A 26,125-nucleotide genomic window follows, 5' to 3' on the forward strand; every position below is an offset into this window, starting at 1 on the left:
CATAGGAATACCTCCATAGGCCACCCTGAACAGAATGAGTAGGGACAGGTTCCGTTGCCCTTAATTTGGGCATTCGCTGTCATTTTAGCCAAAGGAAACTCCCACTGGGGGGAGAAATCTTCACAGCTCTTTACATGGTAAGTACATGAAGGGCAATGTACCTGCAGCTGGTGGACAGATCTCCAAAAGCTGGCACATCCCACAGCCAGGAGGACTGCCCCAGCTTCTCTAGCGTAGAGGAGAAGGACGTGCTGCACAGCAGGGCTTCCCTGCTGCGCCCTCAGAGGGACAGGGCATCACCGCTGCCTTCTCCCAGGGACAGCTGCAGGGGGTGACTGTGTGCGTGCAGCCAGGGGTGCTAAGCACAGGAGGGTCTGTTAGAAATGACTTTTCATTTGCTCAGAAAAGTCTCCCCTAACTTGTCAATGACTTTTCCTCCTTTCATGGGACCCCATGCCCAGAGGCAGCAGATGTCCAATGGCAGCTCCATCACCGAGTTCCTTCTCCTGGCATTCACGGACACACGGGAGGTGCAGCTCATGCACTTCTGGCTCTTCCTTGGCATCTACCTGGCTGCCCTCCTGGGCAACGGCCTCAGCATCATCGTCGCCGTAGTCTGCGACCACTGCCTCCACACCCCGATGTATTTCTTCCTCCTCAACCTCTCCCTCCTTGACCTGGGCTTCTTTTCCACCGCCGTTCCCAAAGCCGTGGTCAATTCCCTCTGGGACACCAGGGCCATCTGCTACTCAGGATGTGCTGCCCAGGTCTTTCTGTTTAGCTTTTGGATGGCAGCAGAGTTTTCTCTTCTCACCATCATGGCCTACGACCGCTACGTTGCCATCTGCAAACCCCTGCACTACGGGACCCTCCTGGGCAGCAGAGCTTGTGTCCACATGGCAGCAGCTGCCGGGGGCAGTGGCTTTCTCCGTTTGCTGCTGCACACGGCCAATATGTTTTCACTCCCACTCTGCCAAGGCAATGCTGTGGACCAGTTCTTCTGTGAAATGCCCCAAATCCTCAAGCTCTCCTGCTCAGATGCCTATCTCAGGGAAGTCTGGGTTATTGTGGTTAGTATCTTTGTGGATTTGGGGTGTTTTGTTTTCATCGTGCTGTCCTATGTGCAGATCTTCAGGGCCGTGCTGAGGATCCCCTCTGAGCAGGGACGGCACAAGGCCTTCTCCACGTGCCTCCCTCACCTGGCCGTGGTCTCCCTGTTTATCAGCACTGCCATGTTTGCCTACCTGAAGCCCTCCTCCATCTCCTCCCCATCGCTGGATCTGGTGGTGGCAGTTGTGTACTCAGTGGTGCCTCCAGCAGTGACCCCCCTCATCTACAGCATGAGGAACCAGGAGCTCAAGGATGCAGTTTGGAAAGTGATGCCGGGATGTTTTTCTGAAGCAATAAACTTTCCATTTTCTTATGCATTTCGCTCATAATGTGGCTCATTACAGGCTCAGCCTGTCTTCTGGAGGTTCTGTTGTTGGAGGGATTTTTGCTCTGTTTTACATGTGATAATGTTGTGCAGAAAGAAATGTCATTCTTGATACCGTTTCTAATTCCTTATCTACCTAGAGCCCAGAGAGCCTAGTACCCAGAAAGCGTTGAAATGACTGATGAATAAGAGCCATGTTCTCTGTGCATTTAAAAAAACCAAAAAGACCCTGCAGCGATTTCTTCATCTGAGGTCCTTTTTCTGGTGCCGCAGTGGCAGAGGAACAACCAGCAGAGCAGGCTCTGCTCTGTACCCCTGTTCACTGGACACCACAGGGAAGCTGCCCCAAGGCAATGTCCTACGAACATAGTCTGAGAGAGTTGGGGTTGTTCAGCCTGGAGAAGAGAAGGGTCTGGCAATGCCTTCATGCGGCCCCTCAGTATATATAGAAGAGCTTATAGGAAAGACGGAGAGAGAATTTTTAGGAAGGCCTGTAGCGACAGTCCAAGGGGCAATGATTTTAAACTGAAGGATTAATTTAAATTTCCATTGGACATGGGGAAGAAAATTATTTATGCTGAGGGTGCTGAGATGCTGAAGCGGAAGTCACGGACACACCGCACGATCAATATGAGCAAGCAAAATGTCGGTTCATTACATACACAGCTTAGTTAATATAGTTTCTTGCCTTCCTAATCATGCATAAACTTATCGCTAATTGGTTAACTATGTTTGGCAATATGCTGTTCGTGCGCTACTAGCAGTATTCTTATTCGTTCATAACAATAGTTCACACGCACCGCCCGCTTCTCCCATATCTTGTTTTCAAAATTGCAAGCCAATAGTTTCTTCCTCTTAATTATTAGCTAGAGTTACCCAAACATTTGTACGTGGTTGTACTGAAATCCATGAGTGACCACTACCAATGATGGAGAGGAATGACGTGAGAAAACATATCCTGGTAACTCCTGTTGTGGTCCCGACTCTTCTCTCCATGGTTTCACCCAGCGGCTAGGCAGAGGTCCCAGACCTCGGACCTTCGTCTGTCAAAACACAAACATATCCTCGACCTGTCATCTTAATTTCTGCAGGACCCTTCCATTCTCCAGTTTTTAAGTCACGATATCGTACTTTTACCGAGACTGAATCGATCTTCTGTATTCCCGATTGAAATGACATATGGTGTCTAACAATTGGAGGAGATTCACGGTCCCCTGTTAACCGTAAATAATTTAAAACGTAAATCGCTTTTGCAAGACGTTCAGCAGGGGCTATTTCTGCCCCCTTTTGTTTTTGCAACAGCGATTTTAACGTAGCATGTGCGCGTTCTACGATCGCCTGTCCTGTAGGAGAGTGTGGTATGCCTGTGGTTCTGCGAATGCCCCACAAGCGGCAGAAATGTTCGAATGGTTTAGAGATATATGGAGGGCCATTATCTGTTTTTATCTCTTGAGGAATCCCCAAAGCAGCGATGGCTGCACACATATGTTTTACAACATGTTTGGCCGTTTCCCCTGTTTGAGCAGTGGCCCAGATTGCATGCGAATAAGTATCAATGCTAACGTGTACATATTTTTGCCGTCCAAACTCTGTGATGTGGGTGACATCCATTTGCCATAATTTTAGGGCTCCCAGACCTCGAGGGCTGACCCCAAGACCTAAACCGATTCCTGATTTTTGGCAGGCAGGACAGGATTGGACGATGCCTCGGGCATCTGATAGTTTTAAAGCAAATTGTTTTGCCAATACTTTTGCAGATTGATGTAAAAATTCATGAGATAAACGGGCCTGCTCAAACAGGTTAATATTTTGATTTTTCCAGATGGTAGCAACCAACTTGTCGGCTATGTTGTTTCCAATGGACAAGCCTTGATCAAATTGCTGGCTACGAATATGTGTCACAAAATAGTGTTTAGTGCGTTGATTCAATAAAAATAAACGTTGCATTAATAACATATATAAGGTGTTATTCTTCAGTGATTTGATCATAGCGCGTTCTAGGTGCTGTACCGTTCCTACTACGTAGAGCGAAGCTGAAATTACATTTAGAGGTTTGTCGGGCCAGCGTTGAAAGGCCCATAACACCGCTCTCAGCTCGAGGGTTTGTAAAGAGTCGGCGGTATGACCTGTAAGAAGTTGATGATTCCGTTGATTATTGTCATACCAAGCAATAGCAGCTCGTTTCGATTTTCTACCAGCATCAGTAAATACTGTAAGCCCTTCAACTGGTACTGCTGATCTATAAGGGATGTCTTCAAAGTCCTGATTTTGTAAAAGCGGCAAAATTTTCATGGAAGGATAGTTATTGGTTACAGTACCCGGATATTCGGCTAAAGCAATTTGAAACCTTTCTGATGTTGCTAAAAGCCAATCTAAATAATTCTGTGCTATAGGTACAAACAGGGTTTCAGGTTCTTGTCCTGTCAGATCACAAATCCTTCTTCTACCTTTGATGATCATATTAGCTAATAGTTCAATCCGTGTACAGACGGTATTTTTTGGCTGATTGATAGGATAAAAATACCCACTCTAAAATGTTGATGCGTGAGCTATCTATTTGGATTATCAGTCCTATTAAGTGTTTTCGGTTGGGTGATGAGTTAACAATTAAAAATTGCAAAGGCAAATCACTAATTTTTCTTTGTACAACTGTTGTCAAAACCTTTTTTATAATGTGATCCAATGCCTGCTCTTGTGCCTTCGTCAGGCTTCGTCGTTCATCGGCTCTGGGTGAGGTTCCCAACAGAGGCATCAAGGGAGCTAGATCGTCATTAGTTATTCCACTAATTGACCTTACCCACTGTAAATCTCCCATTAGTTTTTGAACATCTGAGAGCGTCTTAATGTCTGTTTTGAGTACGATCTTTTGTGGTCTGACTGTGCTCCCATTTATTGTCCATCCTAAATATTGCCATGGATTTTGTCGTTGTACCTTTTCTGGAGCAATTTTAAGACCTTTCAGTTCTAAGGTTTCTATTAACCTTTGTAAAGTTCCTTCCACATCCATTTTTTCTCCAGCAATTAAGATATCATCCATATAGTGAAAAACTAGTAAAAATGGATGTTTCATTCGGAATGGTTGTAAGGCCCATGCTACAAAATTTTGACACAGAGCAGGTGAGTTTTTCATTCCTTGAGGTAGTACTGCCCAATGGTATCTTTTTGCCAGTTCCTGTTTATTGATTGATGGTACTGTAAATGCAAATTTTTCTTCATCTTCAGGATGCAAAGGAATAGTAAAAAAAACCCAATCCTTCAAGTCAATGATGAGTAAGTCCCAATTTTCTGGGATCATCACAGGGGAGGGTAATCCTGGCTGTAATGCCCCATATTTTGCATTACAGCATTCACCGCTCGTAAATCATGCAACAATCGCCATTTTCCAGATTTTTTTCGGGATGGTAATAACGGGTGTGTTCCAAGGGCTTGTGGAAGGCACAATGTGACCTGCTTCTAGTTGTTCTTTAACTAAACTTTGTAAAATATGCAGCCTCTCCTGTTTCAGCGGCCACTGGTCTACCCACACTGGCGTTGTCGTAGTCCAGGTGAGTTTTAAGATGGGCTGCTCAACCATGGCCGCTCCTAAAAATGCTGAGTTACAAGTTTGGCTCCCATTTGGGATAATAGATCCCGACCTATAAGAGCTAAAGGCAAGTGCATTACATATGGCCTTGTGGTAACAGTGGCACCGTCCTCAAAATTGAATGCTATCAGTAATTTGCTAATCATCGTGCATTGTGCCCCCCCGACTCCCACAACACTGGTAGCTGCAGGTACCGGTGGCCAATGACGAGGCCATTTTGTGATAGGGACAATAGGTACATCTGCCCCCGTGTCAATTAACACTGACAGTACTAAAGATTGTCCATTAGGATGTCTTAATGTTACCCTTTCTTCAGGTTTTTCCCTTGGCAGTATCTATTGCTAATAACATTTGGTACTCCTGTGGATCCAAAACCTCCATGCCCACGTACAATGGAATGCGCTTTAGGGACACACGCATGAAATGGTATTAACTGAGCTATTTTAGACTGTGCTGGTATTGTAAGTGGTGGCGTTAAGGTATATACCATAATCTTTATGGTTCCGCAGAAATCCGCATCGATGAGTCCTGGTACTATAAATATACCTTTTCGTGATATTGAAGAACGGCCTATGAGCAATGCACTCAACCCATGCCCTAGAGGTCCTTGTTGATCTGAATCAATTAATTTAACCTCAGACGTTGTTAAGGTTATGTCTACTGCTGTTGCCAGGTCCACTCCGGCGCTACCGGCTGTGGCGGCTGCGCAGCAGTCCAAGCACCCTGCACTTGTGTCTTCACGCGTGGGTGTGGCGCGCTCCGCGCCGTGTTTCCCGATTTTCGACACTCTTGGGTGTCGTGATTATCTTTTTTACAATTCGTACACCATTTTTCTTTCCAACCCTCAGTATTAATTGGACTCCTACATTCTTTTTTAAAATGGCCTAGTTTTCCACAATTAAAGCACTTGTCTCTTTTCCCCCTTGCTTTTTTGATACCAACGGCTTCACTGCTGCACCTACAGCTGCGGCCATAACCGCAGCCTTTTCTTGTTCTAACATTCGCTCAGCAGCCTCTAGCAACTGTCCTGTGCTGGATCCTCTTGGCAACACACTGAGTGCTCTTTTTGTTTTTTCATTAGCGTTATCAAAAGCAAGCATATCTAAGAACTTTACTTTCATTCCCTCATCCATATCTGGATGAGCCATAATTGCAGCGTGCAAACGATCAATAAACTTGCCGTACGATTCAGTGGATCCCTGCCTTACAGCGGTAAAAGCAGGTCTAATTTTCTCATCATGCACGTTAATAAGAGCTTTATAAGCTAACTCATCATGACATCTCGGATAACACTTTTCCATCGCATTGACGGATCCCCAGCTCCTCCCACCAACATCCCTTGCCCGAATACGCCCCCCCCGATGGTTGTTGTGGTGGCAAAGACGGAAAAGCACCAGTTTCCACCGGTGTCCTAGTTGGAGCAAAAACGTTGGGTGCTGACCGTCCTGGGTATAATGCGGACAGTGACGTTGGTGGGTTTTCTGGCGGGGCCGACAATCGCGCTTCTAAAGTCTCTAGTCTTTTTATCAATTGCTGTAATTCAGCTTTCTCCTCTAGAACATCATTGTTTTCCTCCTCCTCTTCGCCACCTGGTGGCAAAGGAGGGTAAAGTGAGGTGGTCGCCACCGGTGAGGGAGGTCGATTTGGTGGATCAGCCTCATCGTAACTCGGAGGGCGGTCCGACTGTGGTACATCGGGCGATGGTGGAGTAGCCTCTGCAGCGTTTTTTTCTGGTGACTGCACTTCGGTGGTGGTGGGAGTTGCAGTCCCTGCTAGGATCCGGACCCCTCCTGCAACGCGGGCTGGGGTCGCTGCAGGGACACAGCACACGATCAATATGAGCAAGCAAAATGTCGGTTTATTACATACACAGCTTAGTTAATATAGTTTCTTGCCTTCCTAGTCATGCATAAACTTATCGCTAATTGGTTAACTATGGTTGGCAATATGCTGTTCATGGCTACTAGCGATATTCTGACTCGTTCATAACAATAGTTCACACGCACCGCCCACTTCTCCCATATCTTGTTTTCAACATTGCAAGCCAATAGTTTCTTCCTCTTAATCTGCTTGTTTCATGTCTTCCAAACCGCAGTCAACCTTCGCAGCATCCTTGAATTCCTCTTGCGTTAAATGCAGATTAAGTCCACATAGTCTGAGTCTCGGTTGCTCACTGCAGGTCCTTGGCTTTTCAGATATTCCACAGTGAGACACTGGAAGAGGTTGCCTAAGAAGTTGTGGCTGCCCCATGCCTGGAAGTGTGCAAAGTCAGGCTGGATGGACTAGATGATCTTTAAAGGTGCCTTCTAACGCAAACTGTTCTTTGATTCTATGGGATGAGACTAAAGACATGGGGGTGTGGTGAGATGAACCTGGGCGAGCACAAATGCCATCAGCTATTCTTGGGGTTGCTGTGGAGGCTTGTGGGAAAGACAGTGTCTTGAGGTGACTTCACATTGAGAGGAATGTCCCCTGGGAAACCACCTGAATGCAGCACTGCGATGCGCTGCCTTGGCCCGAGGTTCCTGTGTCCATTCCTCATGCCTTGAGGCATGTCTAAGGCAAGCAAAGCAGAGTGATACACTGCAGAATTGAGGTGCTTCCCAGCCTCTGGGAGTGGCAACAGGAGGCCAGGGAGGCACTAGAGCTGTTGCAATTCACTGCCTCTACGTCTGCAAAGGAAGGATTCCTGTGTCTGAACAACTATGTGTGTATGAGCAGTGCAAGAGGCCAGCTCGGATTTGGACACCTAAGAGTCCCGTGAACTTTCTGTGGAGGGATAAAGAACCTGTATGAGGAGGGCTGGGAGCGCAGTGCTAGAAATGGTGATTGTTATTGGCTGGTCTGTGGCGCTTGCCTTGGGGCAGCTTCCCTGGGGTGTCCAGCGAACAGGGGTACAGAGCAGAGCCTGCTCTGCTGGTTGTTCCTCTGCCACTGCGGCACCAGAAAAAGGACCTCAGATGAAGAAATCGCTGCAGGGTCTTTTTAGGTTTTTTAAATGCACAGAGAACATGGCTCTTAGTCATTTCATTTATTCATTTCAACGCTTTCTGGGTACTAGGCTCTCTGGGCTCTAGGTAGATAAGGAATTAGAAACGGTATCAAGAATGACATTTCTTTCTGCACAACATTATCACATGTAAAACAGAGCAAAAATCCCTCCAACAACAGAACCTCCAGAAGACAGGCTGAGCCTGTAATGAGCCACATTATGAGCGAAATGCATAAGAAAATGGAAAGTTTATTGCTTCAGAAAAACATCCCGGCATCACTTTCCAAACTGCATCCTTGAGCTCCTGGTTCCTCATGCTGTAGATGAGGGGGGTCACTGCTGGAGGCACCACTGAGTACACAACTGCCACCACCAGATCCAGCGATGGGGAGGAGATGGAGGAGGGCTTCAGGTAGGCAAACATGGCAGTGCTGATAAACAGGGAGACCACGGCCAGGTGAGGGAGGCACGTGGAAAAGGCCTTGTGCCGTCCCTGCTCAGAGGGGATCCTCAGCACGGCCCTGAAGATCTGCACATAGGACAGCACGATGAAAACAAAACACCCCAAATCCACAAAGATACTAACCACAATAACCCAGACTTCCCTGAGATAGGCATCTGAGCAGGAGAGCTTGAGGATTTGGGGCATTTCACAGAAGAACTGGTCCACAGCATTGCCTTGGCAGAGTGGGAGTGAAAACATATTGGCCGTGTGCAGCAGTAAACGGAGAAAGCCACTGCCCCCGGCAGCTGCTGCCATGTGGACACAAGCTCTGCTGCCCAGGAGGGTCCCGTAGTGCAGGGGTTTGCAGATGGCAACGTAGCGGTCGTAGGCCATGATGGTGAGAAGAGAAAACTCTGCTGCCATCCAAAAGCTAAACAGAAAGACCTGGGCAGCACATCCTGAGTAGCAGATGGCCCTGGTGTCCCAGAGGGAATTGACCACGGCTTTGGGAACGGCGGTGGAAAAGAAGCCCAGGTCAAGGAGGGAGAGGTTGAGGAGGAAGAAATACATCGGGGTGTGGAGGCAGTGGTCGCAGACTACGGCGACGATGATGCTGAGGCCGTTGCCCAGGAGGGCAGCCAGGTAGATGCCAAGGAAGAGCCAGAAGTGCATGAGCTGCACCTCCCGTGTGTCCGTGAATGCCAGGAGAAGGAACTCGGTGATGGAGCTGCCATTGGACATCTGCTGCCTCTGGGCATGGGGTCCCATGAAAGGAGGAAAAGTCATTGACAAGTTAGGGGAGACTTTTCTGAGCAAAATGAAAAGTCGTTTCCAGCAGACCCTCCTGTGCTTAGTCTCTTAGTTGCATTGGGCTCAGGAAAGAGCCCTCAAGAGGAAAACACGGTTGAACAGGTAAATGGTTTGAGTATTCAGGGTGGGAGCATGTGGCAGTGTCCTTGCACAGGCAGATCTCCTAGGGGAGATGGGAAGAACCAGCAGAGCAAGCTCTGGTCTGTGCCCCTGTTCACTGGACACCCCAGGGAAGCTGTCCCAAGGCAATGTCCTATGAACAGAGTCTGAGACCCTCTCGACAAGAGAAGGACCCTGCCCTGCCAGAAGTTGTTCCTTCCACCCACAGCTTCTTTCCGCAGCGCCGTGTGGAGCTGCCAAGGGAGGCTGAGCGCTGACCCTGGCAGGCAGCAAGTCCCTGCCCCGGCACACAGCCCCCTGGGGCACAGGGACCCTGCTCTGAAGGACAGCCCCGGGCACCCCTGGCTGCACGCACACAGTCACCCCCTGCAGCTGTCCCTGGGAGAAGGCAGCGGTGATGCCCTGTCCCTCTGAGGGCGCAGCAGGGAAGCCCTGCTGTGCAGCACGTCCTTCTCCTCTACGCTAGAGAAGCTGGGGCAGTCCTCCTGGCTGTGGGATGTGCCAGCTTTTGGAGATCTTTCCACCAGCTGCAGGTACATTGCCCTTCATGTACTTACCATGTAAAGAGCTGTGAAGATTTCTCCCCCAGTGAGCTCTCAACTTCCCTTACACCCCAGACTGCCTTTAAGCTCTCCCTGCCCTGCTCCTCTCCCCTCGGTGCCTGCGGGCAGTGCCCTCAGCCCTGCTGCGCTTTGCAGAGCTGCTGCTCCTGGGCAGAGCTGTTTCCCATGAGCTCCCTGTGTCCCAGGAGCCCAGCCCAGCTCAGCAGCAGAGGACAAGCGCAAGGTGGCACTTTCTCTGCCCCCTCTCGGCTCCCTTGCTTTGTCCCTGGGCCTCCAGGGGAACCTGCTGTGAAACAGGCTGAAGGCATCGCTGATGTGCCCTCCCTCAGCTGGGGAGAGACGCTTCTTTCCAGCAGTGTCATTTCCCTGCTGAGAGACAGCGTTAGGTGCAAATATCAGCTTTTCTTGGCCCATCACTAGACAGGACATGAGACAGGGCTCTCCTTCACCCCTGCTGAGGGAAGGGATGCAACTGAGGCAGGCAAGGCATCCTCTCCATGGTTTGTAGTCCTGGGGCTGGCAGGGGACTCCGCTCCCTCCCATGCACACCACCAACCCACAGGAGGCGGGATTCCTCTTGCCTCTGTTCAGGTGGGCATTAAAGAGGCACCTGCGTGTGAGCTCCTTGCCTCAGCGCCCATGGTAATTAATGGCGGCGGAGGCCAGGAGTGAGCTGTTCAGGTGCAAATGTGTGGTCACAGCTGAGGTGCTAGAGGTGGTCAAAGATAGGTGCAGGCAATACAGGCAGATCGAAGACAGGTGGAGGCAGATGTAAAGGCAGGACAACATCTGGGGACAACATCTTCCTGGGGACACTTGGGAGTTTCCTTTGGCTAAAATGACAGCGGATGCCCAAATTAAGGGCAACGGAACCTGTCCCTACTCATTCTGTTCAGGGTGGCCTATGGAGGTATTCCTATGATGGAATGCAGTCATGTGCCGTAGGGAGAGCTCAGGCTCTCTCTTGCTCTTCTCCAGGAGCTGTATTTACTAGGTCTCCACTCACTGTGTTGGCAGTTGCCTCATGTTCATCCCCACACATTGCCGTACAGAATTCCGGCTGTCGACTCAATCTGATTTTCAAACCCAGGCCCACAGAGCAACCTGAGACGCCAGGGCTGGCAGGGACAGCACAGCACCTACAGGAAAGCAATCCCCATTCAGGGCGGGTGCGTGACAGAGACCTCTGACGGCATCGCAGAGAGTGGGATTTGGTGCCTGTGTGCCATTGGCTGATGCCATCCGTCAGGTGCCATCAGAGAAGCAAGGTCTGTCCCTTCTCTACACAGCAGCTTGCCTGCATTGCATCAACACAAAGCACCCCGCACCGGGGTCTTTACTAATCACCCTTGGTGATTTAATCAAGGAACAGGCCAATCCAGCGTGCCTGGACACATCTTGTCTTCAAGGACAGCATAATCCAAGCACTGACGTGGTTCATCTCAAAACTTAATTGAAGCTGCAAAGGCAATCCAAGGGCATTAAGATGAGCTGTTACTACTTCAGGAAGAGCCAGAAATACTGTGAGACCACTGCTAAATTTAGTAAGAGTAGGTGTAGATAGATCGGAGATACTCTACATCCTCTTTGCCTCCGCTACCACCAGCGAGGTCTCCCAGGCCTCGGTGCTTTGAGGCAGGACGCTGGAGGAGGGCAACCAGCAGTGGATGGGGATCAAGCCAGGGGTTCCTTCAGCAAACTGCACCCTTACCAGTCCATGGCACTGGAGGGGCTGCATGCAAGGGTGCCGAGAGAGTGTTTTTCACCACTGCTTCATTGGAATTCGAGTAAGAAAGGCAGTCAGACCCTGCGAGGTATCATTTTACATGCTGTTCATTAGTGCTAAGGCTATGAAGAGAGAATCATGCAGACCATCTCAGGTCCCTTTTAGATGGTGGGAACCCCAGGTGGTGTAGCATTGAACAGGCCTCTGACCCACACATGGCATGCCGTGCGCACCCCACCCATAGAAGCCATTCCCCTGTTTTGCTCATTCAAGCTACTGGAGGCATTTATTACAAAAGAAGAACTCTTTCCATCATCTCTACACGCTAAGAGAAGCGATGTTCTCATGAGAAAGCCTTGCTGCATTGTCAGACACAGGCAAGGCCAGGCAGGAGGTGTAAGGGCAGTACTGAGTGGGAGCTGCCTGCGGGCTCCTCTGTGACAAGGAGTTGCTGCGGCCCAAGGCTCCGTTCTGCACGGCACAGGCGTGAAGGCCAGGCTGTACGTGCAGCGCAGCACAGCTCGCTGGCCAACGGTCTTCTGGTCAGGGTCACTGCTCAGGTTTCCCTGGGAGAAGTCTGCACTCCACGCTGGTGCTACAGCTGAGCTGTGGAGGAGGAGGTGGATCAGAGGCAGGAGGAGCTGCAGGCCCGTGGCTTGTCACACCATTGTGAAGGTTTTGGACGAAATGGGACGCGGTGGGACAGCTTGCTCACCTGGGGTTCTGCAGTGGAGGAATACAGGCTCTGCTGGAGAGAGTAGCAAGGAGCATGAGTACGGGGAGCATGACAACCCCTGTGTTGTCTCCCTGTGGAAGAAGACAAGCAGCAGTGGATGGGAATCAACTCAAGGGTTACTTGAGCAAACTCAAATGAAAAGGAGATGAGGCAAGAGGAGAAGGAGGGAAAGCGGGCAAAGGAAAAACAAGCGAAGGCAAGAGGAGAAGGATGCACGCAGAGGCAAGAGGAGGAGGAGGCAAGAGCAGGAGGAAGTGGAGGAGGGAGCGGGCGGCAAGAGGAAGCAAGAGCAGGAGGTGGAGGAGGAGGAGGCAAGAGGAAGAGGCTGAGGTGGAGGAGGAGAAGAAAGAGGAAGAGGAGGAGGAGGCAAGAGGAGGCCAAGGAGGAGGAGGCACGAAGGGTCAAGAGTAGGCGAGAGGAAGAGGAGGAAGAAAAGCAAGGGAGAGGAGAGAGGAGAAGGCAACGGGAGGAGGAGGAGAAGGAGGAGGCAAGAGGAGGAGGGAGCAAGAGGAGGCAAGAGAAGGAGGAGGCAAGGGGAGGCGCGAGGAGCCAGAGGCGCGAGGAGCGAGAAGGAAGAAGAGGCAAGAGGCAAGAGAAGCAAGAGGCAGAAGGAGGAGGAGCAGAAGGCAAGAGGAGGAGGAGGAGGCAAGTGTTGGGAAGAGGAGGAGGAGAAGGAAGCCAAAAGGAGGCGAGTGGAGGAGGAGAGAAAAGGAGGCAAGGGAAAGCAAGAGGAGGAGGCAGAGGAGAAGGAGAAGGCAAGAGGAGGCAGCAGGAGGCAAGAGCAGAAGAGGGCAGCAGGAGGCAATCAAAGGCAAGAAGAGGCACAAGAAGGAGGAAGACGCCATTGCCTTTTGCCTCCTGTGGCCTGCTCTTGCCTGCACTCGCCTCCTCCCTCCTCAGCTTCTTTCCTCTTGCTCCCGTTGACTCCACCGCCGCCTCCCTCCTTCTCCTACCACTCCTCTTCCTCTGACATCTTCTGGCCTCCTCTTGCGCCTTACGGCGTCCTGTAGCCTCCTTCTCTTCTTCTTCCTTTTGCCTCATCCTCCTTTCCCTCCGCGATCCTGCTCTCTCCTCCTCGCGCCTCCTCTTTTGCCCTCCTCCTGCTCTCGCCCATTGCCTCCTCCTCCGCCTCCTATTGCCTCCTGCTTACCTCAGCTCGCATCCTCGCCTCTCCTCCTTTTCCGCTTTTGCTTCCCTCCTCCTCCTTTACCTTCTGGCTCCTGCTCTGTCCTCCTCTTGCCTCTCCTTTTTGCCGCCTCCTCCTCCTCTTGCCTCCTCTTGCCTCTTGGGACATCCTGCTGCCTCCTCCTCCTCCTTTTCCTCCTCCTGCAGCTGTGGGAATAAATGAGATAGTGTTTTACTTTGACGAGATGCAGCTGTGCCTTTGAGCCTTGTTACAAACAAGGTTGTGAAACTTAGAGGCAGAAAAATAAGGATGAGATTGGATACCTCCCTGAAAGAGGAATTCGCGGGCACCAGCTTGAAGAACCAATAAGTAACGCTGAAGAGACGCCTGGACAAAAGACAGTAGCCAATGAAATGGGTTTTACTTGCTCGTGAACACTATCTCATATTATAAAAGGAATAGAATGTAAAAATTAAGTGTTATCATCGCCATTGCCATTGTCGTCGTCGTCTTCGCTTGTCTTACTGCCTAAACTCATATGCGGAGTCCGTGTTTAATTGCCACATGCGGCCTCACCTTGCCTCCTCTTGCCTTTCCCTTCTCTTCTGCTGCAGCCTCCTACCGCCTCTCTTCCCACACCTTGCCTCCTCTTGCCTCATTCTCCTCCTCCTCCTCTTTTCTTCACCTGACACCCTTTTGCCTTCTCCTTTGCCTCCTTCTCTTCCTCTTCCTCCTAGTCCTTCCTCTTACGGCCTCTTGCCTTTTCCTCCTCCTGCTTTCGCCCATTGCCTCCTCTTCCATCCTCCTCCTCCTCCTCTTGCCTCCTACGGCACCTTCGGGCCTCCTCCTCCTTCTCCTCCTCTTGCCTCCTCCTCCTCTACCTCCTCTCTCCTGCTCTGCCCTCTTCGTGCCTCTACTTTGGCCCTGCCCCGTTGCCTCCTCTTGCCGCCTCCTCCCTTGCCTCTTGCCTCCCTTTGCCTCCTGCTACCTCTGCCTCCTAACACCCCTCTGCCTTTCTCTTCCCTCCTCTTGACACGCTCTTCTTCTCCACCTCACGCGCCTCCTCTCCACAACTCTTGACGCCTCTTGCCTCCACTTCCTCAGCCTCCTCTTCTTTCCTCTGCCTTCCTCCTCCTCCTCCTCCTTTGCCTGCTTTCTCCTGACTCTTCTTCTCTACTCCTCATCCACCCCCTCTTCCTCTTGCCTCCTCTTCCTCCCTCTTTGAGACTCTTGCCTCCTTCTCCTCCTCTTCCCTTCTCCTCCCAGAGGAAAGCGGAGGCAACAGGAGAAGGAGGCAAGAGCAGGCAAAGAAAAGCAAGCAAAGGCAAGAGGAGGAGGAGAGAGGAGGCAAGAGGAGGAGGATGCACGCAGAGGCAAGAGGAGGCAAGAGGAGGAGGAGGCAAGAGCAGGAGGAAGTGGAGGAGGGAGCAGGAGGCAAGAGGAAGCAAGAGCAGGAGGTGGAGGAGGAGGAGGCAAGAGGAGGCAAGAGGAAGAGAGAGAGGAGGAGGAGGAGGAGGAAGCATGAGAATTAGGCAAGAGGGGGAGGCAGAAGAGGAGGCAAGAGGATGATGTGTGAAAAGGAGGCGAAAGGAGGAGGAAGAGGCGGAGGCGAAGAGAGGCAAGAGGAAGAGGCTGAGGTGGAGGAGAAGAAAGAGGAAGAGGAGGAGGAGGAGGAGGCAAGAGGAGGCCAAGGAGGAGGCGGCACGAAGGGTCAAGAGTAGGCGAGAGGAGAAGGCAACGGGAGGAGGAGGAGAAGGAGGAGGCAAGAGGAGGAGGAGGAGGGAGCAAGAGGAGGCAAGAGAAGGAGGAGTCAAGGGGAGGCGCGAGGAGCGAGAAGGAAGAAGAGGCAAGAGGCAAGAGAAGCAAGAGGCAGAAGGAGGAGGAGCAGGAGGCAAGAGGAGGAGGAGGAGGAGGCAAGTGTTGGGAAGAGGAGGAGGAGAAGGAAGCCAAAAGGAGGCAAGTGGAGGAGGAGAGAAAAGGAGGCAAGGGAAAGCAAGAGGAGGAGGCAGAGGAGAAGGAGAAGGCAAGAGGAGGCAGCAGGAGGCAAGAGCAGAAGAGGGCAGCAGGAGGCAATCAAAGGCAAGAGGAGGCACAAGAAGGAGGAAGACGCCATTGCCTTTTGCCTCCTGTGGCCTGCTCTTGCCTGCACTCGCCTCCTCCCTCCTCAGCTTCTTTCCTCTTGCTCCCGTTGACTCCACCGCCTCCTCCCTCCTTCTCCTACCACTCCTCTTCCTCTGACATCTTCTGGCCTCCTCTTGCGCCTTACGGCGTCCTGTAGCCTCCTTCTCTTCTTCTTCCTTTTGCCTCATCCTCCTTTCCCTCCGCGATCCTGCTCTCTCCTCCTCGCGCCTCCTCTTTTGCCCTCCTCCTGCTCTCGCCCATTGCCTCCTCCTCCGCCTCCTATTGCCTCCTGCTTACCTCAGCTCGCATCCTCGCCTCTCCTCCTTTTCCGCTTTTGCTTCCCTCCTCCTCCTTTACCTTCTGGCTCCTGCTCTGTCCTCCTCTTGCCTCTCCTTTTTGCCTCCTCCTCCTCCTCTTGCCTCCTCTTGCCTCTTGGGACATCCTGCTGCCTCCTCCTCCTCCTTTTCCTCCTCCTGCAGCTGTGGGAATAAATGAGATAGTGTTTTACTTTGACGAGATGCAGCTGTGCCTTTGAGCCTTGTTACAAACAAGGTTGTGAAACTTAGAGGCAGAAAAATAAGGATGAGATTGGATACCTCCCTGAAAGAGGAATTCGCGGGCACCAGCTTGAAGAACCAATAAGTAACACTGAAGAGACGCCTGGACAAAAGACAGTAGCCAATGAAATGGGTTTTACTTGCTCGTGAACACTATCTCATATTATAAAAGGAATAGAATGTAAAAATTAAGTGTTATCATCGCCATTGCCATTGTCGTCGTCGTCTTCGCTTGTCTTACTGCCTAAACTTATATGCGGAGTCCGTGTTTAATTGCCACATGCGGCCTCACCTTGCCTCCTCTTGCCTTTCCCTTCTCTTCTGCTGCAGCCTCCTACCGCCTCTCTTCCCACACCTTGCCTCCTCTTGCCTCAGTCTCCTCCTCCTCCTCTTTTCTTCACCTGACACCCTTTTGCCTTCTCCTTTGCCTCCTTCTCTTCCTCTTCCTCCTAGTCCTTCCTCTTACGGCCTCTTGCCTTTTCCTCCTCCTGCTTTCGCCCATTGCCTCCTCTTCCATCCTCCTCCTCCTCCTCTTGCCTCCTACGGCACCTTCGGGCCTCCACCTCTTTCGCCTCCTCTTGCCGCCTCCTCCTTCTCCTCCTCTTGCCTCCTCCTCCTCTACCTCCTCTCTCCTGCTCTGCCCTCTTCGTGCCTCTACTTTGGCCCTGCCCCGTTGCCTCCTCTTGCCGCCTCCTCCCTTGCCTCTTGCCTCCCTTTGCCTCCTGCTACCTCTGCCTCCTAACACCCCTCTGCCTTTCTCTTCCCTCCTCTTGACACGCTCTTCTTCTCCACCTCACGCGCCTCCTCTCCACAACTCTTGACGCCTCTTGCCTCCTCTTGCCTCCACTTCCTCAGCCTCCTCTTCTTTCCTCTGCCTTCCTCCTCCTCCTCCTCCTCCTGCTCCTCCTTTGTCTTCTTTCTCCTGACTCTTCTTCTCTACTCCTCATCCTCCCCCTCTTCCTCTTGCCTCCTCTTCCTCCCTCTTTGAGACTCTTGCCTCCTTCTCCTCCTCTTCCCTTCTCCTCGCGGAGGAAAGCGGAGGCAAGAGGAGAAGGAGTCAAGAGCAGGCAAGGAAAAGCAAGCGAAGGCAAGAGGAGGAGGATGCACGCAGAGGCAAGAGGAGGCAAGAGGAGGAGGAGGCAAGAGCAGGAGGAAGTGGAGGAGGGAGCGGGCGGCAAGAGGAAGCAAGAGCAGGAGGTGGAGGAGGAGGCAAGAGGAGGCCAGAAGAAGGTAGAGGCGCCTGCAAGTGGCCATACAATTTCTCTGTCCCTTCATCCAGCGAAAGCACATCGTCACAAACATTGACTGCCTTGCGGGCTGCCATCACCTACAAAGGGGGCTGTCATCCTGAGAGGGTCACGCTTCAGTATCCAAGCTCCCCCTATACGCTCCCAGGAGGCCAAACCGTACGCTACTCTGTAAGTTATGCACAAAGAACCAACATCCACTCCCTCCTCACGCTTCGTTCGTCTCCGGCTGCTTCCCTCGCGGGAGAGCAGAACCGCGGATCGGAACTCCGCACTCGCTTCGTACTTGCTCGTACGTCTCCTTCACCCACAATCACACAGCACACCACAGCAAGGGAGTATGGCACTCTCGTCTCAGGGGATCCTGTCCGTGACGCCAATTAAAAATGTCCTGATCCAAAGTCGGGAGAGGTTTCGATACGATCCCAAGGACGAGATTAAGACGCAAACGAGGTCAAATGCCGTACAACCTTTTGACTTTATTTTGGCGAACGAAGGGGTGAGGACCGGGTAGGGAGATGGGGGGAAAAAAAGGAAAAAAAAAAAAAAAAAGAAAGGGAAAAAGAGAGAAAAATGGAAAAAGCATGCTCAGGCGGGTGAGAAAAGAGCCACGTAGGGGAACTAGCTACCGCCACTCCGAGTCCGGCGTTGTCCCGTCGATCAAAGGTCCAGTCGGTCCTGTCTCTGTGTCCGCAGGAGCAGCTTCCAAGGAGGTGCACGGTGTAGGACGAGAAGAGAAAGAGAGGAGCAGAGGGCGAAGAGAGAGAGAGCCTCAAAAGGCGCACGCAGTCCTTTTATAGGGCCGTGCACATGCGCAGAACGGGTCTGCGTACGTGCAGTTTGCGCTTCTGCTTTTCGCGCCCTGGTCTCTGCGCAGGCGTGCGTGCAGTTCGTGGTCCCGCCTTTCCTGTCCTCGTCTCTGCACGGGCGTCCTGTGGTGGTTTCGTCGGGGGCTGGATGTCGAACCCAGAAGATGGCGTTAGAACGGCAATGTCGAGAGAATTCTGGTTCCCCAACAGTCCTCGACAAGGGTGAAGAGGAGGGAAAAGAGGGAGGAGAGGAGGGAAAAGAGGGAGGAGAAGAGGGAAAAGAGGGAGAAGGCAGAATCGTAGAACCGTTGAGGTTGGAAAAGACCTTTAAGATCATCAAGTCCAACTGCAAACCGAAGGCCACCACTAAACCATGGCCCTGAGCACCACATCTACACATCTTTTAGGTACCTTCAGGGATGGAGACTCAGCCCCTGCCCTGGGCAGCCTGTGCCAATGCCCGACAGCCCTTTCCTGGAAGAAATTTTTCCCAATACCCAACCCAAACCTGGCGCAGCTTGAGGCCGTTCCCTCTCATCCCATCGCTTGTTCCTTGGGAGAAGAGCCCGACCCCCGCCTCTCTCCAACCTCCTCTCAGGCAGTTGTAGAGCACGATGAGGTCTTTCGGCGGGGACGGAGTGAAAATTTCGCCCTAGCGACCCACGCGGGCACCGCGGTTTGGATTTGCCACCAACCGGGGCCCGATAAAACCCTGACGGCCACGGGAATAGAAAGCTGGGGCAGCCGCCGCCGCGCCGTCACGCTCTGAAGCGGCGGAACCCAGCCACGTTTCTTGGCGCGATCCCAAGGACGGCGTCGGAGATGACCTTAGCTGGAAACGAGTGGCACAAGCGTACTGGTGGGACTGGTCCAGAGGTTCCGCGTATCCTCGGCATAGACTACGCCAGGAGTGGGCACGTCAAGGCGTCGGAAGGGCACCGGGGGGTTTTGGTGTCGCTGCCTTGAGTACAGAGAAAACTGGGGGGGGGCTGGGGGGATAAAAAGTTGGCCACGAGCCGGCAACGTGCGCTTGGTGGCCCAGGCGGCCCCCCAGAGCCTGGGCTGCCTCACCAGCGGCGTGGGCAAGTGGGCACGGGACGGCCCCATCCCTGGAAGGGGTCGCGGCCCAGTGGGCAACCTGGGCTACTGGAAGGTGACCCTGGGCATGGCAGGGAGGAACCAGATGGTCTTTAAGGTCCCTCCCAACCCGAACCATTCTGCGCTTTGATTTTTCTTTCATTTCATTTCGTTACATCGTTCATTCTTTAATTTCATTATTTCGTTCACTCGTTTCCTTATCTCCCTTCCTTCCGTTCCTTCTTCTCGTTTCTTCCCTTTCACCGTTTTACATCATTCTTTCATATTATTTAATTCATGCCATTCTTTTATTTCATTTCATTTCTCTTAGTTTCATTCTTTCTTGTCATTCTTTCATTTCACTGCATTTTCATTTCATTTATTTCATTTCATTTCATTTCATTTCATTTCATTTCATTTCATTTCATTTAGTTTAATTATTTCTTGTCATTCTTTAATTTAATTTAATTTCTCTCATTTAGTTTCATTCTTGTCATTCATTTCACTGCATTCTTTAATTTAATTTAATTTAATTTCTCTCATTTACTTTCAATCTTTCTTGTCATTCTTTCGTTTCATTGCATTATATTTCATTCTTTCAGTTCATTCCTTAATTTCTTCCATTTCATTTTTTCATTCCGTACTTTCATTTCATTCATATTATTTAATTCATTTCATTCTTACATATTATTTAATTTATTGCATTGCATTCTTTAATTTAATTTCGTTTCTCTCATTTAGTTTCATTTTTTGTTCTTTTCATTCTTTCATTTCATTCTTTAATTTAATTTAGTTTAATTTAGTTTAGTTTAATTTAATATAATTTAATTTAATTATTTCATGTACACATGGTCTTTAAGCTCCCTGCCAACCCCAACCATTCTGTGATTCTAAAATGAGGCTTTGGAAGCCAAAGCAAAGACATTGGCGAGTAAAAACGAGGCTTTGGAAGCCAAAGCGAAGACTTTGGCAAGTGAAAACGAGGCTTTGGAAGCCAAAACTAAGACGTTGGCAAGTAAAAGTGCGGTTTTGGACCCTAAATTGCAACTTGCCACCCTAAAAATGAGGGTTTAAACCCTCAAAATGAAACTGTGGGCCATAAAAAAAAAAGGCTATGGGTAATAAAAGCGAGGTTTGGAGGCTAAAAATGAGATTTTGGACCTAAAAAGGAGAATTTGGGCCTCAAAAATGGGCCTTTGGGCCCTAAAAATGAGGCTTGGGGCCCTGAAAAAGCCTCGGAAGCTAAAAACGGAGGATTTGGGGCCCCAAATCAGCCTTTGGATCCTAGAAATAAGGGGTTCGACCATCAAAATCGTACTTTGGGCCTAAACAATGACGCTCTGGGCCCTCAGGTGAGGCTTGGGACCTTAAAAGCAGGGCTTGGAATTTATAGAAGAGGAATTGGACCCCAAAAATGAGGGTTTGGACCCTAAAAAGGAGGATTTGAACCCTCAAACTCAGGGGTTTGACCCTAAAAATGGGAGTTTCGACCCTAAAAAGGTGGGTTTCAACCCTAGAATCAAAGCTTTGGTCTCTACAAATGAGGCTTTAGGCCCTAAAAGAAGGGTGTGGACCCTAAAATGGAGAGTTTCAACCCAAAAAATTAGGCTTTGGACTTTAAAAAGGAGGGTTTGGACCATAGAAAGGAGGGTTTGGACCCTAAAAAGGAGGACTTTGGCCCTACAAAGGAGGGCTTGGACCCTGGAATCAAAGCTTTGAACTCCACAAATGAGGCTTTGGGCCCTAAAAATGAGGGCTTGGACCCTAAAATGAGGATTTGGACCCTAAAAATGAGGATTTGGACTCTAAAAAGGAGGCTTTGGGCCCTAAAATGGAGGGGGTGGACCCTAAAAAAGGGATTTGGACAACAAAAATGAGGATTTGGATGCTAAAAATCAAGGCTTGGACCCAGAAAAGAGGGTTTGGACCCTAAAAATGAGGGTTTGGACCCTAAAATGAGGGCTTGGGCCCTAAAATGAGGGCTTGGACGCTAAAACGATGGTTTGGAACCTAAAAATGAGAGTTTAGACCATAAAAATGAGCGTTTGGGCCCTGAAAATGAGGTCTTGGACCCTAAAAATGAGGCTTTGGACCTAGGAAACAAAGCTTTGGACGCTAAAAACGAGGCTTTGGGCCCTAAAAGAAGGGTTTGCACCCTAAAATGCAGAGTTTCCATCCAAAAATATTAGGCTTTGGACCTTAAAAAGGAGGGTTTGGACCCTAAAAATGAGGATTCGGGCCCTAAAAAGGAGGTTTAGACACTAAAAATGAGGGTTTGGTCCCTAAAATGGAGGGCTTGGACACTAAAAAGGAGGTTTGGGCCCTGAAAATGAGGGCTTGGGCCCCAAAAAAAGGGATTTGGACAATAAAAATGCAGATTTGGGCTTGGACATAGAAAGGAGGGTTTGGACCCTAAAAATGAGGGTTTCAATCCTGGAATCACAGCTTTGGACTCTACAAATGAGGCTCTGGGCCGTGAAAATGAGGCTTCAAGTCCTAAAACGAGGGTTTGGACCCTAAAAGAATGGTTTGGAACCTAAAAAGGAGAGTTTAGACCATAAAAATGAGCATTTGGACCCTGAAAATGAGGGTTTGGGCCCTAAAAATGACGCTTTGGGTCCTAAAAGACGGGTCTGGACCCTAAAAATGAGGGCTTAGACCCTAAAAAAAGAGGATTCGGGCCCTAAAAAAGAGGATTCACACCCTAAAAAGGAGGCTTTGAGCCCTAAAAGGGGGGTTTGGACCCTAAAATTGAGGGTTTAGACCATAAAAATGAGCGTTTGGACCATAAAAATAAGGATTTGGGCCCTGAAATGGAGGCTTTGGGCCCTAAAAATGGGGTTTGGACCCTAAAACTGAGGGTTTGGATCCTAAAATGGAGGGTTTGGGCCCTCAAAATGAGGGCTTGGACCCTAGAATCAAAGCTTTGGACTCTACAAATGAGGCTTTGGGCCCTAAAAGAAGGGTTTGAACCCTAAAATGGAGAGTTTCAACCCAAAAAATTAGGCTTCGGACCTTAAAATGGAGGGTTTGGAGCACAAAAATGAGGCTTTGGACCCTAAAAATGAGGATTCGGGCCTTAAAAAGGAGGGCTTGGGCCCTAAAAATGAGACTTTGGGCCCTAAAAATGAGGATTCGGGCCTTAAAAAGGAGGATTTAGACCCTAAAAATGAGGCTTCAGGTCCTAAAAGAAGGGTTTGCACCCTGAAAATTAGGGTTTGCACCCTGAAAATGATGATTTGGACCCTAAAAAGGGAGGTTTTGATCCTAAAAATGAGGATTTGGACCCTAAAAAGGAGATTTTGGACCCTAAAAAGGAGGGCTCGGACCCTAAAAACGAGGCTTTGGCCACACAAGATGCTCCTGGCCCCGGCCCCGGCCCCTGCCACCTCCCCGTGGCCACCCAGAGCCCTCCTGCTGGTGCCAGGACCTCTCGTGTCCTCACCACGGCGTCCCCCAGTTGCCCAATCACAGCCCTTCTTCAAGGAATCCGGCGGATTGGCGCGCGGGGGATCTCCCGGTCGGGAAGACGAAGGAGAAGCTCGGCCGGTCGATCGGTTGAACGCGCTGGATCGCTTCTGCAAGCCGATGAAGGCGCGGGGCGGGATCCGAAGCTCGCCGAGGCGGAGGGACGTCTCGGCGAGGTCAAGGTTGGCGGCGCCGTGATGTCAACGCGGTGGAACTCCGGAGCTTGAGGGGTACGGGGTAGGTCCGAGGTCAAGTCCCCAGGGAAGTTCTTGGAGGGGGATCTCCTGGGAAAGGGTCCTCAAAGGTGAAGGACTGAGGGCCGTGGAGGAGCCGTGGCGCAGGGACGCCCGATGGAGAGCCATGGTGGAGCAGCACCACCATAAAGCCCCTGGAGAAGCCGTGATGGAGCAGGAGCACCCAGGGGAGGCTACACCCCAACTACGGAGGGCCAATGGTGGAACAGGACAACCCAAGGGAGGCTACACCCCAACCATGGAGGACCAAGAGTAGAGTAGGACAACCCAAGACCAACTACACCCCAACCCTGGAGGACCAATGGTGGAGCAGGACCACCCAGGAGCGCCCACCCCCCAACCTTGCAGGTCCCGAACCCCCCGGAGATGCCACCTCGGAGCAGGACCCCTCCCCCCAAAAGAACCAATGCGGAGATGCAACCCTGGGGGGGGGAGGGGGGGGACCTTTAATAACCCCCGGGGGAGTACAAATTGGGGGGGGGGGGGCACCCCCATCCTGTGCCCCTCCCCCTTCGGCATCCATCCGGGGTGGGGGGAGGGGAGCCCCTCACCCCCCGAAATCCAGCAGCGAGGGTCCAAGGTGGGGACGAGGAGATCAGAGACGCGCCCAAAATGGCAGACGGGGGGGACCCCAACCCCCCCTAAAATTTGGGGGGGAGGGGCAGGGACCCCAAAAGGGGGGGGAGGGGCTCTGCGACATACCCCCCCAAAATAATTCGGGGGGGTGAAGGCATCCTGGACCCCCCCAAAATGGGGGTTTGGGGAGGGCCGCCCCCTTTGGGGGGGCTCGAGATGGGTGAGGGGGTGGGGGGCTCCCCTCTCCCCCCCATTTTTGGGGTGTGTCCCCCCCCCCCAGTTGTCGTAGTCGTCGCGATAGGAGGCGGAGGGGAAGCGCTCGCCGTAGCCCCCCTGGTTCCTGGGGGGGGGGCAGCACCCATGGGTGCCCCTACCCCCAGCACCCAGAGCCCCCCCCAAACACCCAAAAGACCCCCCCAGCACCCATGGGACCCCCACCCCCACCCAAAAGCCCCCCCCCAGCACCCCTGGGACCCCCCCCCACCGGCCCCCCCAGACCCCCCCTAAAGCCCCTTAGGGACCCCCGACCCCATTAGGGCCCCCCCAGACCCCTTTAGGCCCCCCCAGAGCCCCCCAAGCCCCCTCAGGGTCCCCCCAGAGCCCCTTAGGGACCCCCAAAGCCCCTCAGGGCCCCCCCAAAACCCCCCAGACCCCCTCAGGGCCCCCCCAGACCCCCCCAAATGGCCCCCAGACCCCCTCAGGGCCCCCCCAGACCCCCCCAAATGGCCCCCAGACCCCCTCAGGGCCCCCCCAGACCCCCTTAGGGACACCCAAACCCCCCAAGTGACCCCCCAGACCCCCCCAAAGCCCCTTAGGGACCCCCAAACCCCCTTAGAGCCCCCCCAGACCCCCTCAGGGCCCCCCCAAGCCCCTTAGGGACCCCCCCGGCCCCCCCTCGCCGCCCACGGCGCGCAGGGCGGCGCTGGCCCTCGGGGTCGGCGAAGGCGACGCCACCACCACCACTGCGGGGGGGTCAGGACCCCCACCCATGGGTGAAACCCCCCCAAATGGGGGCCTGGGGAGATGGGGACCCCCACCCATGGGTGGACCCCCCCAAAATGGGCTCCAGGGGAACGGGGGACCCCCACCCCTGGGTGCCACCCCCCCAAATGAGGTCCCAGGGGCAATGGCCCCCCCATGGGGCTGGGGGTCCCTGGGGGTTTGGGGTCCCCCCGGGGTTGGGGGGGCCCAGGGGGTTGGGGGGGGGGGGTTCGGGGTCCCCCCCGGCCCTGGGGGCGCCTCACCCAGGCCCGCTATGACGTCACAGCCCTCAGGGAAACCCCCGCTCCCTGTGACTCCCCGATGACATCACACACACACCCCCGGGGGGGGAGGGGGGGGAACGCGACCCGGGGCGGCCGGAGCCGCGACTATCGCGACAGGAGCCGCGCCAGCGACGACTCACCCGCGCGGCGCAGTGCCCCGCCCCTAGCAACCGCCCACGTCACCGCACGTCACGCCGGCGCCGCCACGCCATTGGCCGCCCGGCGGGACCCGCCCCTCCCCCTCCCCCCCCGCACGGGAGAAACCATGGGGGGGGGAGGGGGAGCCTTTAATGGTCCGTCCCGTACAGCCGCAACGCCCCGCCCCCGCCCCGCCCCCATGACGTCACCCCCGGGGGGGAGGGGGGGAGGGGAGGGGGGAACCTATAGGGGCTCCCGTCCGCCGTCTCCTCACCCCTCCCCCCCCCGTAGCACCTATAGGGCCCCCCCTCCCCCCCCCGGAGCCCCTATAGGGCCCCTCCCCCCCCATAGGGGCCCCCTATAGGGCTCAGCCCCTCCCCCCAGGCACTGTAGAGGCCCCGCCCCCCTCCCCGCGCGCTATAGGGGCCGGAGGGGGCGGGGCCGAGCCGCGCCCTATATAAAAAGCCCCGCCCCCCCTTATATACATATGTACACGCACGGGACGTATGGGGGCGGCGGGGGCCAATCCTGAGCGGTGCTGGGCGCGGGGGGGCGGGGCGGAGCGAGGGGCGAGTAACCGCGGTGTAAAGGGGGAGTAGAGGCGGCGAGCGGCCCCGGGGAAGGGCGGCCGCGGTGTAAAGGGGGTGTAACCCCGAAGTAGCGCAGGGCTCAGGGCGGGGGGAGTAACCGGGGAGTAAAGGGGGAGTAAACCCGGAGTAGCCCATGAGTGACCCCAGAGTAAAGTGTGACCTCGGTGTAAAGTGGGTGTAACCCCAAAGTGGTGTGGGGCTCAGGGCAGGGGGCGAGTAACCGTGGAGTAAAGGGGAGTAAACTCAGAGGAGTGACCCCAGAGTAGCCCATGAGTGACCCCGGAGTAAAGTGTCACCTCGGTGTAAAGTGGGTGTAACCCCAAAGTGGTGCATGGCTCAGGGCAGAAGATGAGTAACCATGGAGTAAAGGGGGAGTAAATCCGGAGTAGCCCATGAGTGACCCCGGAGTAAAGTGTCACCTCGGTGTAAAGTGGGTGTAACCCCAAAGTGGTGCAGGGATCAGGGCAGGGGTAACCACAGTGTAAAG

General features: G+C 52.8%; 2 protein-coding genes across 2 annotated transcripts; one reads left to right on the forward strand and one right to left on the reverse strand.

The window, feature by feature from the left end:
* Positions 1–425: 425 nt before the first annotated feature.
* On the forward strand, positions 426–1,439 carry LOC309604220 (olfactory receptor 14C36-like; the record flags this gene model as incomplete). Its single annotated transcript, XM_082339154.1, has 1 exon — positions 426–1,439. One exon carries the CDS (start codon positions 426–428, stop codon positions 1,437–1,439), a length of 1,014 nt encoding a protein of 337 aa, XP_082195280.1.
* Positions 1,440–8,227: 6,788 nt separating this feature from the next.
* On the reverse strand, positions 8,228–9,241 carry LOC309604221 (olfactory receptor 14C36-like; the record flags this gene model as incomplete). Its single annotated transcript, XM_082339155.1, has 1 exon — positions 8,228–9,241. The coding sequence occupies one exon, from the start codon at positions 9,239–9,241 to the stop codon at positions 8,228–8,230; it is 1,014 nt and encodes a 337-aa protein (XP_082195281.1).
* Between the last annotated feature and the right edge of the window lie 16,884 nt (positions 9,242–26,125).

This window comes from Platalea leucorodia (genome assembly GCF_965183815.1).
Source record: "Platalea leucorodia genome assembly, contig: HAP1_HAP1_SCAFFOLD_476, whole genome shotgun sequence".
Lineage (NCBI taxonomy): Eukaryota > Metazoa > Chordata > Aves > Pelecaniformes > Threskiornithidae > Platalea > Platalea leucorodia.